Raw genomic sequence first — 14180 nt, 5'->3', positions numbered from 1 at the left:
GGTGGTGCACTCCCACGTCCTTGGGGCCCTCCTTGGCCCCCCATTTCAGGTGTACCCTCGCTACGGGAACCTTGAATGGGGTCCCGCCCACCCCGGTCAGGGTCAGGAAGGTGTTGGGCACCACCCGATCTGGGGCCACCACCTCGGGCCGGGCCAGTGTCACCTCTGCGCCCGTGTCCCAGTAACCATAAACTTCCTTCCCATCCACCTCCAGGGGAACAAGGCACTCGCTCCGCAGGGACAGCCCCGCGCCAACCCTGTAAACGGAGAACTTTGAATCCGGAGCATCTGGCCCCCCAGAGAAGCTGGCCTGGGGCTCTCCTCCCTCCTTAGCAGGTGGTACTCTGCCAGCCCCCCTTCCCTGGGAATGCTGCCTCTCGCCGGGCTGGGTCTCTACCCAGTCAACCCTCTGTGGGTTCGGCCTGCTCAGTCTGTCCCTGAGCCTGGGGCACTGGGCCCGTATGTGGCCCTTTTGGCCACAGTGGTAGCAGCCCATGTCCCATGGGTCCCCTTGAGTGGGTCGGATGGTCCTGATGCCGGATGTTCCCCTCTGATGGGGTTTTTCTGTATTTTCCCACGGGGAGGTCCCATGGTGACACTCTCTCTGCGTTGTGGTGGGATTGCTCCTTTGGGACTCCTCCCTGCCACCCCCTGACCGGCTCTTTACAAACTCATCAGCCAGCTGCCCGGCGTGTCGCGGGTTCTCTGGCTTTCTGTCCACCAACCACAGCCTCAGGTCGGATGGGCACCGCTCATACAGTTGCTCCAGTACCAGCAGTTTAATCAGGTCCTCCTTCGTCTGGGCCCCACCAGCCCACTTGCTGGCGTATCTTTCCATGCGGGCGGCTAGTTGCAGATATGAGATCTCAGGGGTTTTATCTTGACTCCGGAACCTTTCCCGGTACATCTCAGGAGTCAGCCCAAACTCTCGTAGCAGGGCCTTTTTGAATAGTTCGTAGTCCCCTTTCTCTGCCTCTCCCAGTTGGCGGTACAATGCCACGGATTTGGGGTCCAGTAAGGGGGTAAGGACCCGGAGTCTGTCCGCGGGCTCCACCCGGTGCAGCTCGCAGGCCGTCTCAAAGGCCTCCAGGAAGTCATCCATGTCCTCCCCCTCCTTGTATGGGGCCATGATGCACTTATCAAAGCTCCGTGCAGTCCTGGGTCCCCCCTCACTCACCGCAGCCGGGGGTTCGCTGCCCTTCAATCTCGCCAGTTCCAGGTCATGCTGACGCTGTCTCTCATTCTCCTGTCTCTGTCTCTCATTCTCCTCCCGTTCCTGCTGACGCTGTCTCTCTTCTCGCTGATGCTGTCTCTCTTTCTCCTCCCGTTCACGCTGATGCTGTCTCTCTTTCTCCTCCCGTTCATGCTGACGCTGTCTCTCTTCATGCTGTCTCTGTTGTTCACGATCCTCCAGCTCCCTCAGTTTTAGCTCTTTCTCCCATTCCAGCCAATTCCGCTCCCCGGATGCCGAACGTCGCCGGGAGGATCCTCTGCTGGCCGGCGAGCTTCGCCGGGGGGACCCCCTGCTGGCCGGGGGGGTCACGGCGCCTTCGGTATTTGCTGGGCTCCTCCCCACCCTTCCCCTAGGCATAGGAAGGAGGGGTCTCGGGAAGCCCTCAGCAGCCGGCTGACCACTCCCAGCTGGGACAGACACTGGTGCCTGCGCTGCATTTGCCAGGCTGCTTCCCTGAGACACAGGGATCAGTTCATTCGCGCGATCTTCTGCCTCCAGCCGGGCAATGAGCTGTTCTTTGGTGAGCCTCCCAATGCACAGCCCCCTCTGCTTGCACAGCTCCACCAGGTCGCTCTTAAGCCGCTTGGCATACATCTTCCTGCTGGCCACTCACCGGCCTGTGTGCTCACAGCTCCCCACAGTTCCCAGGGGGCCCCCTAGTGTGCCAGCCCTTCTCGAGGTCACCACCTCTCTGCCAGGGTCGAGCTGCAGACTCCTCCGCCCCTGGGACCACTCACTGCGATCTCCCCGGGGGACCCTGTTACTGCAAAAGTCCTTCTCGCTGGTCACACACTCCCAGGGGTAATAACCGTCTCTCTCTCACTCTTCAGCACGCCTGGTCCCCGTCAATCCCCCTTCGTTTTACTGCTCCCCAGTCACTTACTGCAGGAAGTGCCGTCCACGGGGTGCAGTAGATCCCACCTCTGCCACCAGTTGTTGCGGATTGTGGGGGAGTTAGGGCCCTGCACCCCTCTTCCCGAGATTCACTGCGACTCTCAGCCAGCCAGTAAAGCAGAAGGTTTATTTGGATGACAGGAATACAGTCCAAGACAGGTCTTGCAGGCACAGACAACAGGGCCCCCCTCAGTTAGGTCCAGCTTGGGGTCCCAGGGCATGCCAGCCCACCCCCCTTTGGGGGGTCAGAGCCATCTCTGCCTCCCAGCCATCTCTCCAGCCTCCTTCTCGCCTGCTTCCAGCACTCTCCTTTTGCGACCCCTCCCACAGCCTTTGTTCAGTTTCCCGGGCTAAGGAGTCGCCTCGCCTTCAACCCCTTCCTGGGTTCTCATGTTACACACTCAGGTATGCGCCCTCGGGCGCCCTCGGGCAGATCCCATCCTGCAATGCAGACTATCCCAGCACACTCCCCTGTCAGCATTCACAGACCACCGTGAGAACAGGCCCAGTTCGTCACAGGCCCCACACTACAAGAAGGATGTGGAAATATTGGTCCAGTGGAGGGCAACAAAAATGATTAGGGGTCTGGAGCAATGACTTATGAGGAGAGGCTGAGGGAACTGGGATTATTTAGTCTCCAGAAGAGAAGAATGAGGGGGGATTTGATAGCTGCCTTCAACTACCTGAAGGGGGGTTCCAAAGAGGATGGAGCTCGGCTGTTCTCAGTGGTACCAGATGACAGAAAAAGGAGTAATGGTCTCAAGTTGCAGTGGGGGAGGTCCAGGTTGGATATTAGGAAACACTATTTCACTAGGAGGGTGGTGAAGCACTGGAATGGGTTCCCTAGGGAGGTGGTGGAGTCTCCTTCCTTGGAGGTTTTTAAGGCCTGGCTTGACAAAGCCCTGGCTGGGATGATTTAGTTGGGGTTGGTCCTGCTCTGAGCAGGGGGTTGGACTAGAACCTCCTGAGGTCCCTTCCAACCCTGATCTTCTATGATTCTGTGACCTCACGGGTTTTACGCTGACTCTGGAACCTTTTCCGGTACATCTCAGGGGTCAGCCCAAACTCGCGGAGCAGGGCCTTTTTGAACAGTTCATAGTCCCCTGTCTCCGCCCCTTTCATTCGACTGTACATCCCCATGGCTTTGGGGTCCAGTAAGGGGGTGAGAAACTGAAGGCTGTCTGCAGGGTCAACCCTGTGCAACTCACAGGCCGTCTCAAAGGCATCCAGGAAGTCATCCATGTCCTCCCCCTCCTTGCGTGGGGCCAGGATGCACTTATCAAAGCTCCGTGCAGTCCTGGGTCCCCCCTCACTCACCGCAGCCGGGGGCTCGCTGCCCCTCAGCCTCGCCAGCTCCAGTTCATGCTGACACTGCTTTTCCCGCTCCTCCCGCTCCTCCCGCTCCTTCTCTCGATCCTCCAGCTCTTTCAATTTTAACTCCCTTGGTAGCAGTCTGACCACTCCCAGCTGGGACAGACACCAGTGCTGGCTCTGCATCTGCCAGGCTGCTTCCCTCCTGGGCAGGGATCAGCTACTCCAAGTGGTCCACCCCTCCAGCTCGGCAATGAGCTGTTCTTTGGTGAGCCTCCCAATGCGCAGCCCCCTCTGCCTGCACAGCTCCACCAGGTCGCTCTTAAGGCGATGGTTATACATCTTCCCGCTGTTTCCAAGTTGTTGTGGACTCACAGGCCTGTGTGCTCTGAGCTCCCCACACTTAACAGGAAGAGCCCCTAGTGTGCCAGCCCTTCTCCAGGTCACCAGTAAAACTAGTAAAACTCCCATGCAACATTACCAGGTTACTCCATCACAGCTGGTAACCCATAAAATCACCCCGTGTGTGACACTGTTACACGCCGACCCATTGGCGTCTCCAGCCGGAAAGGGGGACGAGGAATATTAGCTCCCAAAGCTCCTTCATCCCTCAGGGACCCTGTGGGGGGCAGCGACTCCTGCTCATTCCCCGTCCGACCCCAAGGACCCCCCTCACCTGTGTCCTCGGCTTCGATCTCTCTCTTGATCGGGGGATCTCCTGGGCTTTGCTGAACGGACACTCGGACTCTGAGCCCCAGACGGTTCAGTTCCCGGCTGGGGATTCTCCAGATGCTGGTAGCGCTGAACGTGAGATCCGGGTTCTGGCTGTAGTCGGTTGGTTCAGATTTTTCCCAAACTTTCCCATCACAGCTCCACTCGATAAGGTGAAGCTCCCTGGGGTAAAAGTTCTGGATCTGGACGGCAAACGGCACCTCGTCCCGGGGCTCCCAGTGCGGTAACACCTGGATCCCGGACACCTGCGGCCGGGCTGAGCAGACAGCAGGAGCGTCAGTGAGAGCAGGGGCTGGGGAGCTGAGGGGTTTCACCCCACACTCCGATCCCATAGGGGGAAATCCCGTCCCTGCTCACTGTGTAATTCACAATCCCTTCTCAGCTTGTTCTCCTGCTTCCCATCCCCCAGGGGAACCAGAGACTGGGCAGCGGAGGGGGTGGGGATCTCAGATCTCTGTTTGTACCTCTCACAGCCTCCATCCCCCTCCCATCCGAGCCCCCATCACCAAGGGGAGACTGGGACGGAATCCGGCCCAGGAACCTCCCTCCCTGCACCCTGGCTCAGCAGGGCAGGCGGGGCAGGTAGAGACCTGAAATCAGAGCAACACCCACCCCAGACCGGCTCCCCCAGCCCTCACCGGCGACGTCCTCAGCGAGCAGGGAGCAGCCCCAGGCCCCCCGGAGACGGAGTAAGAGACTCCCGTGCCTGGGGTCAGAGCGACACGCGGGGTCAGTGGGGGGGGGGTCTGGGAGACGCATCCAGCCGGAGCTCGGGGCTGGGAATGACAGATCCCTGAGAGGCCCAGGGAGGTGGGGCTGGAAGTTCCTCCCAGAGGCGACATGTGGGGCAGTCACTGTCCCCCCTTTACATTGTGCCCCCCAGTATCAGGAGGGGCGAGTCGTCGGCTGCAGGGGGCTCAGTCTGCAGAGACCCCCCTGGGGTGTCGCTGGCTGTGTCCTTGTCCCCTCAGCCTCCCCGGACTCTGCTCCCTCTGGGGCCATGCAGACCCCCCACCCCTCACTCCCACTGGCCAATGGCACCGTCCCCCGTTACCTTCCCGCCTCCTCCTCCGGCAGTAAATGGCTAATGCTGCAGCTCCCCCTGCGACCAGGATCCCCAGGGTCGCCCTGATCGCGGATCTGGTGTGATCCGCTCCTGCACCGGGACGGGAAAGGGAGAGAAAGTCAGACCCGGCTCACGGCACCTCCCCGCGCTGCCCCACCCGCCGGGGGTGCAGGACGGAGGCGCAGGGCTGCCTGGGGTCGCTGGGCCCGGCCCTTTACAGCGTATTTTGTCAGGCAGAATTACAGCCTTGTTGTGCCCCCAGCCTGGGGCCTGCGCAGTGTGTGTGTGTGTGGGGGGGGAGCTGGGGGTCAGAGGGAGCCGGCTGCCCTGGCATTTCTGTTATAAAGCCACAGTCAGACCTGAGCGCTCCTCCGACCTCCCGCCGTCCCCCACTACTGTACTGGGCCCCTTCAGCCCTGGGGGCTCCAGCATCCCACCCCCCACCCCAATATTCCCCCTAATGTACCAGCATGGGTCTCTGCTGGGGTCCCGTGTCAGACTCAACTGAGTGCCCCCTGCAGCCCATAACATCCAACTGGGAGCCCAGCACCCCCTCACCTGTGACATCCAGGGGGAACTCCTCCCGCAGGGGCTGGGCCAGAGCCGCGTGGGTGACGCGGCAGGAGAAGATGCTGCCGGAGTCGCTCGCGCTGGGGGTGAAGGTGTGGGTCAGGGTGAGGTTAAAGGTCCCGTCCGGGTTCCTCTGGGGGGCAGAGCGGGTGACGTCGGTCAGAACCCGCCCGTCTCTCAGCCACGTGACGGTGACGTCCCCGGGGTAGAATCCCCACACGTGGCAGGGGAAGGACGTCGCTGCGTCTGTCCCGGCCGATCGCTGGGGGATGGAGAGTCTGGGAGCAGCTGGAATGAGAGAGACAGTCCTGGGGCCGTGTCTGGATGCATAATTATGGGTTACCCCCATGAGCCAATCTGAGTGTAAGTTACACAGATATCCCCAATTCAGTATGGTGGGCCACAAAACACCCCGGGTCACTGTGAGGTTTTACCCCAGTAGGATGTAGGAAGGCGCGTCAGACACGGTGACTGAGGTGCGCGGTACAGAAGGTGTCAGTGCCGGGCAGGGCAGGAGGGGGCTGGGTGACAATTTCCCCGGCTCACATCTCTTAGGAGCAGGAAGCGAGTGGGCAGCAGAACCCGGCACTCAGCTGTGTGAGTGCACCTCATGGACCCGTTGGGCAGCTGGATTCCCCCTGAAGGAATTACATCTGGGGGCAGGAGTCACAGATTTTACGGCCAGAAAGGACCATAATGATCATCTTGTCTGACCTGCCGCATACACAGAGCCGAGAGCCCCCCAGTCATTCCCGCTGCCAGCCCGGCACGTCTGGTGGAGCTAGAGAGGGTCGGTTAGAAAGACGTCCCGTCGGGAGTTAGAGACTCGGGAGAACCCACCACTTCCCTCGGTGAGTTGTTCCAGACATTGATTCTCCGCCCTGGGAAAGTCGTGCACATGGACTCTAGTCCCCAAAGAGAAATGCTGAGCTTGAATTAATATGGAAACGAACTTGGGTTTGAATAGAGACTGGGAGTGGCTGGGTCATTACAATATTGGATCTATTTCCCCATGTTAAGTATCCTCACACCTCTTGGCAACTGTCTGAAATGGGCCATCTTGATTATCACTACAAACGTTCTTTTTCTCCTGATGTCAAGTATCAGAGGGGTCGCCGTGTTAGTCTGGATCTGTAAAAAACGACAGAGAGTCCTGTGGCACCTTATAGACTAACAGACGTATTGGAGCATAAGCTTTCATGGGTGAATACCCACTTCGTCAGACGACATGTGTCTGACGAAGTGGGTATTCACCCACAAAAGCTTATGCTCCCATACATCTGTTAGTCTATAAGGTGCCACAGGACTCTCTGTTACTTTCTCCTGATGATTATAGCTCACCTTAATTAATTAGCCTCTTAGAGTTGGTATGACTACTTCCACTTTTTCACGCTCTCTGTATGTGTATATAGATCTCCTCACTGTATGTTCAATTCTATGCATATGATGAACTGGGCTGTAGCCCATGAAAGCTTATGCTCAGAGAAATGTGTTAGTCTCTGGTCTGGTCTATACTACCCGCCTGAATCGGCGGGTAGAAATCGACCTCTCGGGGATCGATTTATCGCGTCTCGTCGGGACGCGACAATCGATCCCCAAATCGGCGCTCTAACTCCACCAGCGGAGGTGGTAGTAAGCACCGCCGACAAAAAGCGGCAGAAGTCGATTTTGCCGCCGTCCTCACAACGGGGTAAGTCGGCTGCAATACGTCGAATTCAGCTACGCTATTCACGTAGCTGAATTTGCGTATCTTAAATCGACTCCCCGCTGTAGTGTAGATGTACCCTCTGAGGTGCCACAAGGACTCCTCGTTGTTTTTGCTGATACAGACTAACACGGCTGCTACTCTGAAATCTAGTCTGAATGTGTCTTGCTTCAACTTCAAGCCACTAGATCTCGGACGAAACAGCTGTCTGCTCTCAGACATCGGTCCCCCAGGCAGGACCGTAGGGCCTGTGATCACGTTGCCCCTGAACCAGCTCTTGGTTACACCGGTCGGCTGTGCACACAGGATACGGCCAACAGGGCTGTCAGTCACGGTGCCCGCGGTGAGACCACTGTGGGTCTGACGTGCGCAGGAGGGACTCCTGGCCTGAGGAATGCAGGCCTCAGAAACTTGCTTATGGTGATAATTCCTGGGACAGGTACCTGTGTAGCTAACACAGCTCCTGAGTGGTTAACCCGTGGATCCCCCCGACAGCTCCGCTCTGTGCTGACTGGTTCCTGTGTTTACATACGCCGGGCGCTGTCACCAGTTCTGGGGCGCTCCGTGCTGGGCAGGTCACTCCCCACGGCTCTGCTTGCAGAACAGCTCCGGTGCCTGTGGCCTCGCACCCTGCCTGAAGCATTTGTTACTCACATCCCTGAGTTCCCAGCAGTCAGGACCCGGACAGATCCGGGGTGTGTGGGGAGCCCCTGCTGACGGTTCTGCCCACTCCTTTTGAGTCCCTGCTGAGGGTTGTTTCTCTTCTTTGGAGCATCTTTTGGGCCCGCTTGACCTCCCCAAGGATTTGGCCGAGAATCCATCCCCCAGCGTGTCCTGCTGAGACCCCGGTTCCTTTGCCACAGTTAAGATTTCCAAGATGTTCTTCTCACCTGCTGCTCTGAGCACCTGACAACAACTGGACACGTCTCTACGCTTTGAACTTCTTGTTCTCTTTCCTCTGGTGGTCACACCCAGTTCTGCTTCTGGCTCTGGGAGTGTCTCCTCTTTCCCCCTTGGCCACAATCTGCCAATTCTCCTCTTGGTTTTCCACCCTCCCCTGCTCCCTTGGAACTGATTCCTGTGTGTGGTGGGACGTGCAGTGATGCAGCCTGGCTGCCCAAGGACTCTGGTGGTTCTCTGATGTGACACGGGGCTGGTGGCGTCCGTCAGCACCAGGAATCTTTCCCTGCACTCAAGCCAGGAACCTGCACGTCATGCACAGGAAGTGTCGGTCGTCAGGCAGGAAACAGACCATGGCACATCCCTCGCATGTCACGACAGCTGTTCCGACGCTGGCCACCACCGGTTACATAGAACTGGAGCTGGAGAAAGAGCTCCTCCCCTCCCACTCCTGTAAACTCCCTCCCTGCCCAACGCGGAGTGAGAATTAAATCCCAGACAGAGGCACACAATTTCCACACCCCGTCCTAGGAAGGAGCCGTTGGCTGCCCCCAGTGTTTGGCGGGACCTTTCCCGAGAAGGGAACTTTGACACTCCCAGCAGCGGCGCAAAGGCGCCAGCACCAACCTCAGGGCAGACTGTTAAAACCCAGCCACAAACCCCACCGGGGCTGTGAGTTCCACACTTACATTTCACCAGCCAGCTGCACCAAGTGCAAACTTCTCAGGCACATTAACAGCCTTGAATGGAGTCATAGGCGGTCTCCTGGGACACTCTGGTTCTCCCATTGCTGTAGTTAACCCATCTCCCCTAGAGGTAGTCGCTAGGTGGAGAGAAGAATTTTTCCTCGACCTAGTGCTGTTACACCGGGCATTATCTCAGCTTAACGCCGTCACTTAGGGGGGTGGGTTTCTCATGCCCTGAGTGACACACCTGGGTCAGTCTAACGTTTTAGTGTAGCCCAGGCCTCACTTCCTTTAGTTTGGGGGGTTTATCCCCCTCCTGCCATGTGCTCTGAGCTGCAAACTCCGCTGATGGGAGGAGTCCACTCGCCTGACGCATCTTCACGGGGCGGGAGCAGACCCACAGGAAGAGTTGTTAGCCCTTTTGTGGACAGTTTCTCAATCCAGGTGTCAGGAGTTTCCAGCTGTGAGATCCAACCCTGCCCTGGCTGGTATCGGTGGGTCTCCTCTTTCGGGGGGGACATGACAATGTCTGTGTAAAAGCAGCTCTTCCACTAACGTCCCTCTCCGGTGATTCCTACGGCCACAGAGACTCACACTGCACCCGCTCCAGTGTCACATCACAATACGGGGGACAGCGCTTACAAGTGAGATTCATGCAGGCGGCAACTCACAAGCGTGTGACAGAGTCCAAACACCGAACACTTCCTTAGATTTCTAACACCGACCTGTGACGGAAACACCCCTGTATTCACCCCCACACCCACTGCAATAACCTTGTACAGGGTATGCCTGCGGGGGGAAGGGGTCATTTGGAAACTAAGAACTCACTGGTTGATAACATCCTGGTGAAATGTGCGCAGCAACATGACATGTCAAGTTCTGGATCCCCCGAATAACGCTGCTTGCCACGTTCCAGCCCACGTAGCCCCGATTACACAGGACTGGACAGGCAGGGCTTTAACAAGGAATGTGAGTTTAACTAGGGCTACCATATGTCCGGATTTCCCCGGACATGTCCGGCTTTTCGATCTATAAATAGCCGTCCGGGGGGATTTCTAAAAATCTAAAACTGTCCGGGATTCCCCCCAGTCGGCTATATATAGATCGAAAAGTGGCGCCGCTCGGCAGCCAAAGCCCCTTCTCGGCTCCCCCCATCCCCTGCAGCCTTAGCACTCCCCCGGCCCCGCAGCTGTCTTCCCCCTCCTCCCCTCCTCTGAACGCTCCGCCCCCCTGCTCCTCCCCCTGCTCCTCCCCCTCCCCTGCTTCCCGCCAATCAGAGCTTCCCGCGAAGTCTGAAAAGCAGGGGCAGGCGGGCAGCAGGTAAGCTGGGGCGGGGGGGACGCGAGGAGGAGGGCTCCGGGGAGGCGCAACACGGCCCAGTTCGGCCCCGGACGACCCCAGCGGCTCCAGCCCGGCCCAGCTAGGGCCCCGGGACACCGGCCCCAGTTCCGGCCGAGCGGCGCCGGCCCTGACCCAGCGGCTCCAGCCCGGCTTGGGCCCCAGGGCAGCTGGCCCAGCCCCGGCCGAGCACCTCCGGCCTGGCCTCAAACCCTGCGACTCCGGCCAGAGCGCAGCCCGATTCCTGGGCTCTTGTTAAAGCCGGCCCTGGTCAGAGGACAGAGAGCGGGGGGTTAGATGGGTCTGGGGAGGCTGTCAGGGGGGCAGGGGTGTGGAGAGGGGTCGAGGCAGGCAGGGAGCAGAGGGGGTTGGATGGGTCGGGAGTTCTGGAGGGGCTGACGGGGGGCAGGGGTGTGGAGAGGGCATGGGAGTCCCAGGGGTCTGTCTGGGGGCAGGGGTGTGAATATAGGGTGGGGGTGTGGATAAGCGTCGGGGCAGTCAAGGGACAGGTAGGGTCCTAGGGGGGCAGTTAGTGGCAGGGGTCCCAGGAGGGGGTAGTCAAGGGACAAGGAGCAGGAGGGAGTTGGGGATTCTGAGGGGGGCAGTCAGGGGGTGGGAGGGAGTGGATGGGGGTGGGGCAGGGCAGAGGCGGGGCTCAAGCGGGGCTCCTCCCCCCCGTCCTCTTTTTTGATTGTGCAAATATGGTAACCCTAGTTTAACTCACCTTGAACCAAGTCTAGTTTGTTACGTTCAGAAAATGTTTTCTCTTTATTTCTCGTCACCATTTCTGAGTTTAACGCCTCAGACCCACTTAAAATTTCTCTCATTGTAGTTAAATAAACTTGTTTACCCTTTATTTAAAACGAATCCAGTGCTGTGAATTGTTGGGGTAATTCCCTGTATGGCAGACGACTGTGGCAGATTGGTCCCTGTAGAGGGGCAACAGACCTGAGCTGTCTGGACTGCCCAGGAGAGGGCTGGACCGTGCAGAACACAGACTATTGGGGGAACATCGGGGACAGGGAGCACATTGTAAGCAAGTCACCACGTCTGGTGGGAGCCAGAGCGTAGCTGGTGTTTGCTGACGGGCTGCGGGGGTCAGAGCTGCTGGCCCAGGGCTGTGGCTACACACAGACACTCGGGGTGTGACCTGCAGGCTGTTGGTCTGGTTCTCAGGAGCCCAGGGTGGAAGCGACAGCAAGAAGCACTGGGAGGCACCCCAGGGTGCAGGGCAGGTGGTGACACAGCTGCTGACCGGTCTGGACTCACTGTCCCAGCAATATTAACCCACAGGTGAGCCAGGCCGATCCCAGCTCCGTCTCTGTCAGGGTTCAGCTGAGACACGGGGACCCTGGCATGAGCTGGCACCTGGTCTGCCAGCGTCACAGTCACACCTTCAGGTGGGAGAGCGGCTGTGTCTGAAACCCATCACTGCCCCACTCTGCCCCGGCCAGTGTTCGCATCCTCGCCTGCCTCGTCTACACACCCTGTCACTGGTTTAACTTTCGCTGTTTCACTGTCACTCACACCTGACACTGATCAGCTCACCCTGAACGGCTGTACACTGGTCACTGCGACAAAGTGGGACTGTTCTTAACATTTCCTCTGAATAATGTAGGGGTCCCTCAGTTTCCCCAATGCATTTCTTAAGTCTCTAGGGGGTGGGATTGTTGCAGAAGAAAGGGCCAATGTGCATAAATGGCCGACACTCTGTCTCCTGGCAACTAATGGCCGGGGCCCTTCCCCCCTCTGCAAGGTGACAGCTAAAGGTGTTTGAGGACAAAGAGATCAAGTGACCTCCTGGCCCGGGAAAGGGACAAAGCAGAGGAGGAGGGGCTGGAGGGGGTTTCAGTTTGGAGCTGGCTACGGATGTGGAGTGAAGGGCAGACGGGGGTGTCTAGCTCGCTGCCCCCCAAAATGGACCTGGCTGAGGGGTCCCGTTCTCTGGACCTACAAGCTCTGTTTTAGACCGTGTTCCTGTCATCTAATAAACCTCTGTGTTACTGGCTGGCTGAGAGTCACGTCTGACTGCGAAGTGGGGGTGCAGGACCCTCTGGCTCCCCCAGGACCCCGCCGGGGCAGACTCGCTGTGGGAAGCGCACGGAGGGGCAGAAGATGCTGAATGCTCCAAGGTCAGTCCCAGGAGGTGAAGCCGTGTGAGCTTCTTGCTCCGAGGGAGAGGCGGCTCCCCAAAGTCCTGACTGGCTTTGTGGGGAGCAGTTCCAGAGCATCGCCCAGGGACTCCGTGACAGTCACAGCCTGCAGTAACAGTGTCCCCTGGGGGGTTGCGTTGGGTTACTGAACTCGGTTTCAATTCACACCTTTAGTTAAACCAGAGCAACCTTGTGTAGACAAATCCTCACCCCACCCCCTCCTCCCACCTGCGGGATTGTGGGACCAACGCAGGAACAGCCAGTCCCCAGTTCCCAGCCAGGGAATGTCCGAGCACTTCTCCTGTCCTTACCGAGCACACGGAGGGTCGTCTGTCCCTGCAGCTGCTCCGTACCGTAACCAACGACGCATTTATACGGCCCCTCATCCGACACCCTCACACTGGAGAGCAAGAGGGAGGCGTCCCCCGTCTTCAACTCCTGTTCTGACACACTCGCTCCAGGCTGGGATTCTCCCCTGGCCTGGTCGTACTGCGCAATCCTCTCCTCAAACAGATACCACTGAACCCGCAGGGAGCTCAGATCGACCGGCCCCCCGACGTCGAATCGACATTTCAGCAGCACCCCAGAGCCCAGCAGGGCCCGGGAGGAGGGATCTGTGAATATCTGCAGCCGGGAACCTGCGCAGGGAAAGAGAAAATCACGCTCTGGGGCTCGGTGCAGGGCTGGGCCGGAGGGAGGTCGCTACCTGGGGATGGACGTGCCAGTGATGGGATCTGGTACCCCAGGGAGGGGAGATGGTGGGGTACCTGGGGCAGGTACCAGCTGCGCTCTGGCTCCCTTGGGTGTATCAGTTACTAGACACACACACCCCTTTCTCCTTCCTAAACCATCACACACGGGGTCCCTCTGAGCCAGGACAATGCAGCAAAGGGAGGTTTTGCAAATAGCTCTGGGCTTCTTCCCGCATTCGCTCCAGCCCTGTTCACACCCCTCCAGCGATCTCTGCGGCCCTGTCTGAGATCTCAGTGTGCCCGTCCCTTCACTCAGACCCCGACCCCCCTCTCCCACTCCCAGGATTCCCCGCGGCTCCCCCGTTCCCTCCCCTGGCTCCTGTCACACTCTGGGGCATTCACACGGGCTCAGGGCAGACTCGAGGGCTGAGGACAGGCAGAGCTGGGCAGCGACTGACCCACCTGTACCCAGGCCCCGTCCCCGGGACTTTACTCTGCCGGGGAGCCCCGGGCCCCTGCCCTGCCCGTCCCCAGGACACCAGGGGTCTGTACTTACCGGCCACCCCGAGGACAAGGAGGGGGATGAGGAGACTCCCCAGCCCCATGGTCCCTGCCCTCCGTCCCCACAGAGTCGCCATCTCTGCACCTGGCAGAGCCTGTAGCGAATTCCCTTTCACTTTCCATGGATCACGGGGAGCGGCTGTAACAACGGGCAAAGGGCAGAGATAAGAGTTTACAGTTACTGATCCCGTGACACCCAGACACCCACCAAACCGGATCAGCCAGGGGAAGGGCCCAGCCCCCCACCCCCTGCCCCTGTGACCTCCTCCCCGCTGGGCTGGGGGTGAATCCCCTGGGGTCGGGGGGGGGGCTGGGTCCCCCCCCAGGAATGGTAATGG

The 14180-nt window shown here is 59.0% G+C and overlaps 1 protein-coding gene across 1 annotated transcript in view; it reads right to left on the bottom strand.

Moving 5' to 3' along the window:
* LOC128829617 (tyrosine-protein phosphatase non-receptor type substrate 1-like) overlaps window positions 1-13886 on the bottom strand; it is a 41887-nt gene extending 28001 nt beyond the window's left edge. The window contains exons 1-5 of the mRNA XM_054015096.1: window positions 13838-13886; window positions 12901-13227; window positions 5796-6095; window positions 5226-5327; window positions 4116-4427 (exon numbers count right to left, since the gene is read on the bottom strand). Of these exons, the coding sequence (XP_053871071.1) occupies window positions 4116-4427; window positions 5226-5327; window positions 5796-6095; window positions 12901-13227; window positions 13838-13886 (1090 nt within the window). The remainder of the gene's footprint in view (window positions 1-4115; window positions 4428-5225; window positions 5328-5795; window positions 6096-12900; window positions 13228-13837) is intronic.
* Between the last annotated feature and the right edge of the window lie 294 nt (window positions 13887-14180).

The sequence above is a fragment of the Malaclemys terrapin genome, unplaced genomic scaffold (assembly GCF_027887155.1).
Source record: "Malaclemys terrapin pileata isolate rMalTer1 unplaced genomic scaffold, rMalTer1.hap1 H_1, whole genome shotgun sequence".
Taxonomy (NCBI): domain Eukaryota; kingdom Metazoa; phylum Chordata; order Testudines; family Emydidae; genus Malaclemys; species Malaclemys terrapin.
This window is presented reverse-complemented; position numbering and strand designations above follow the sequence as displayed.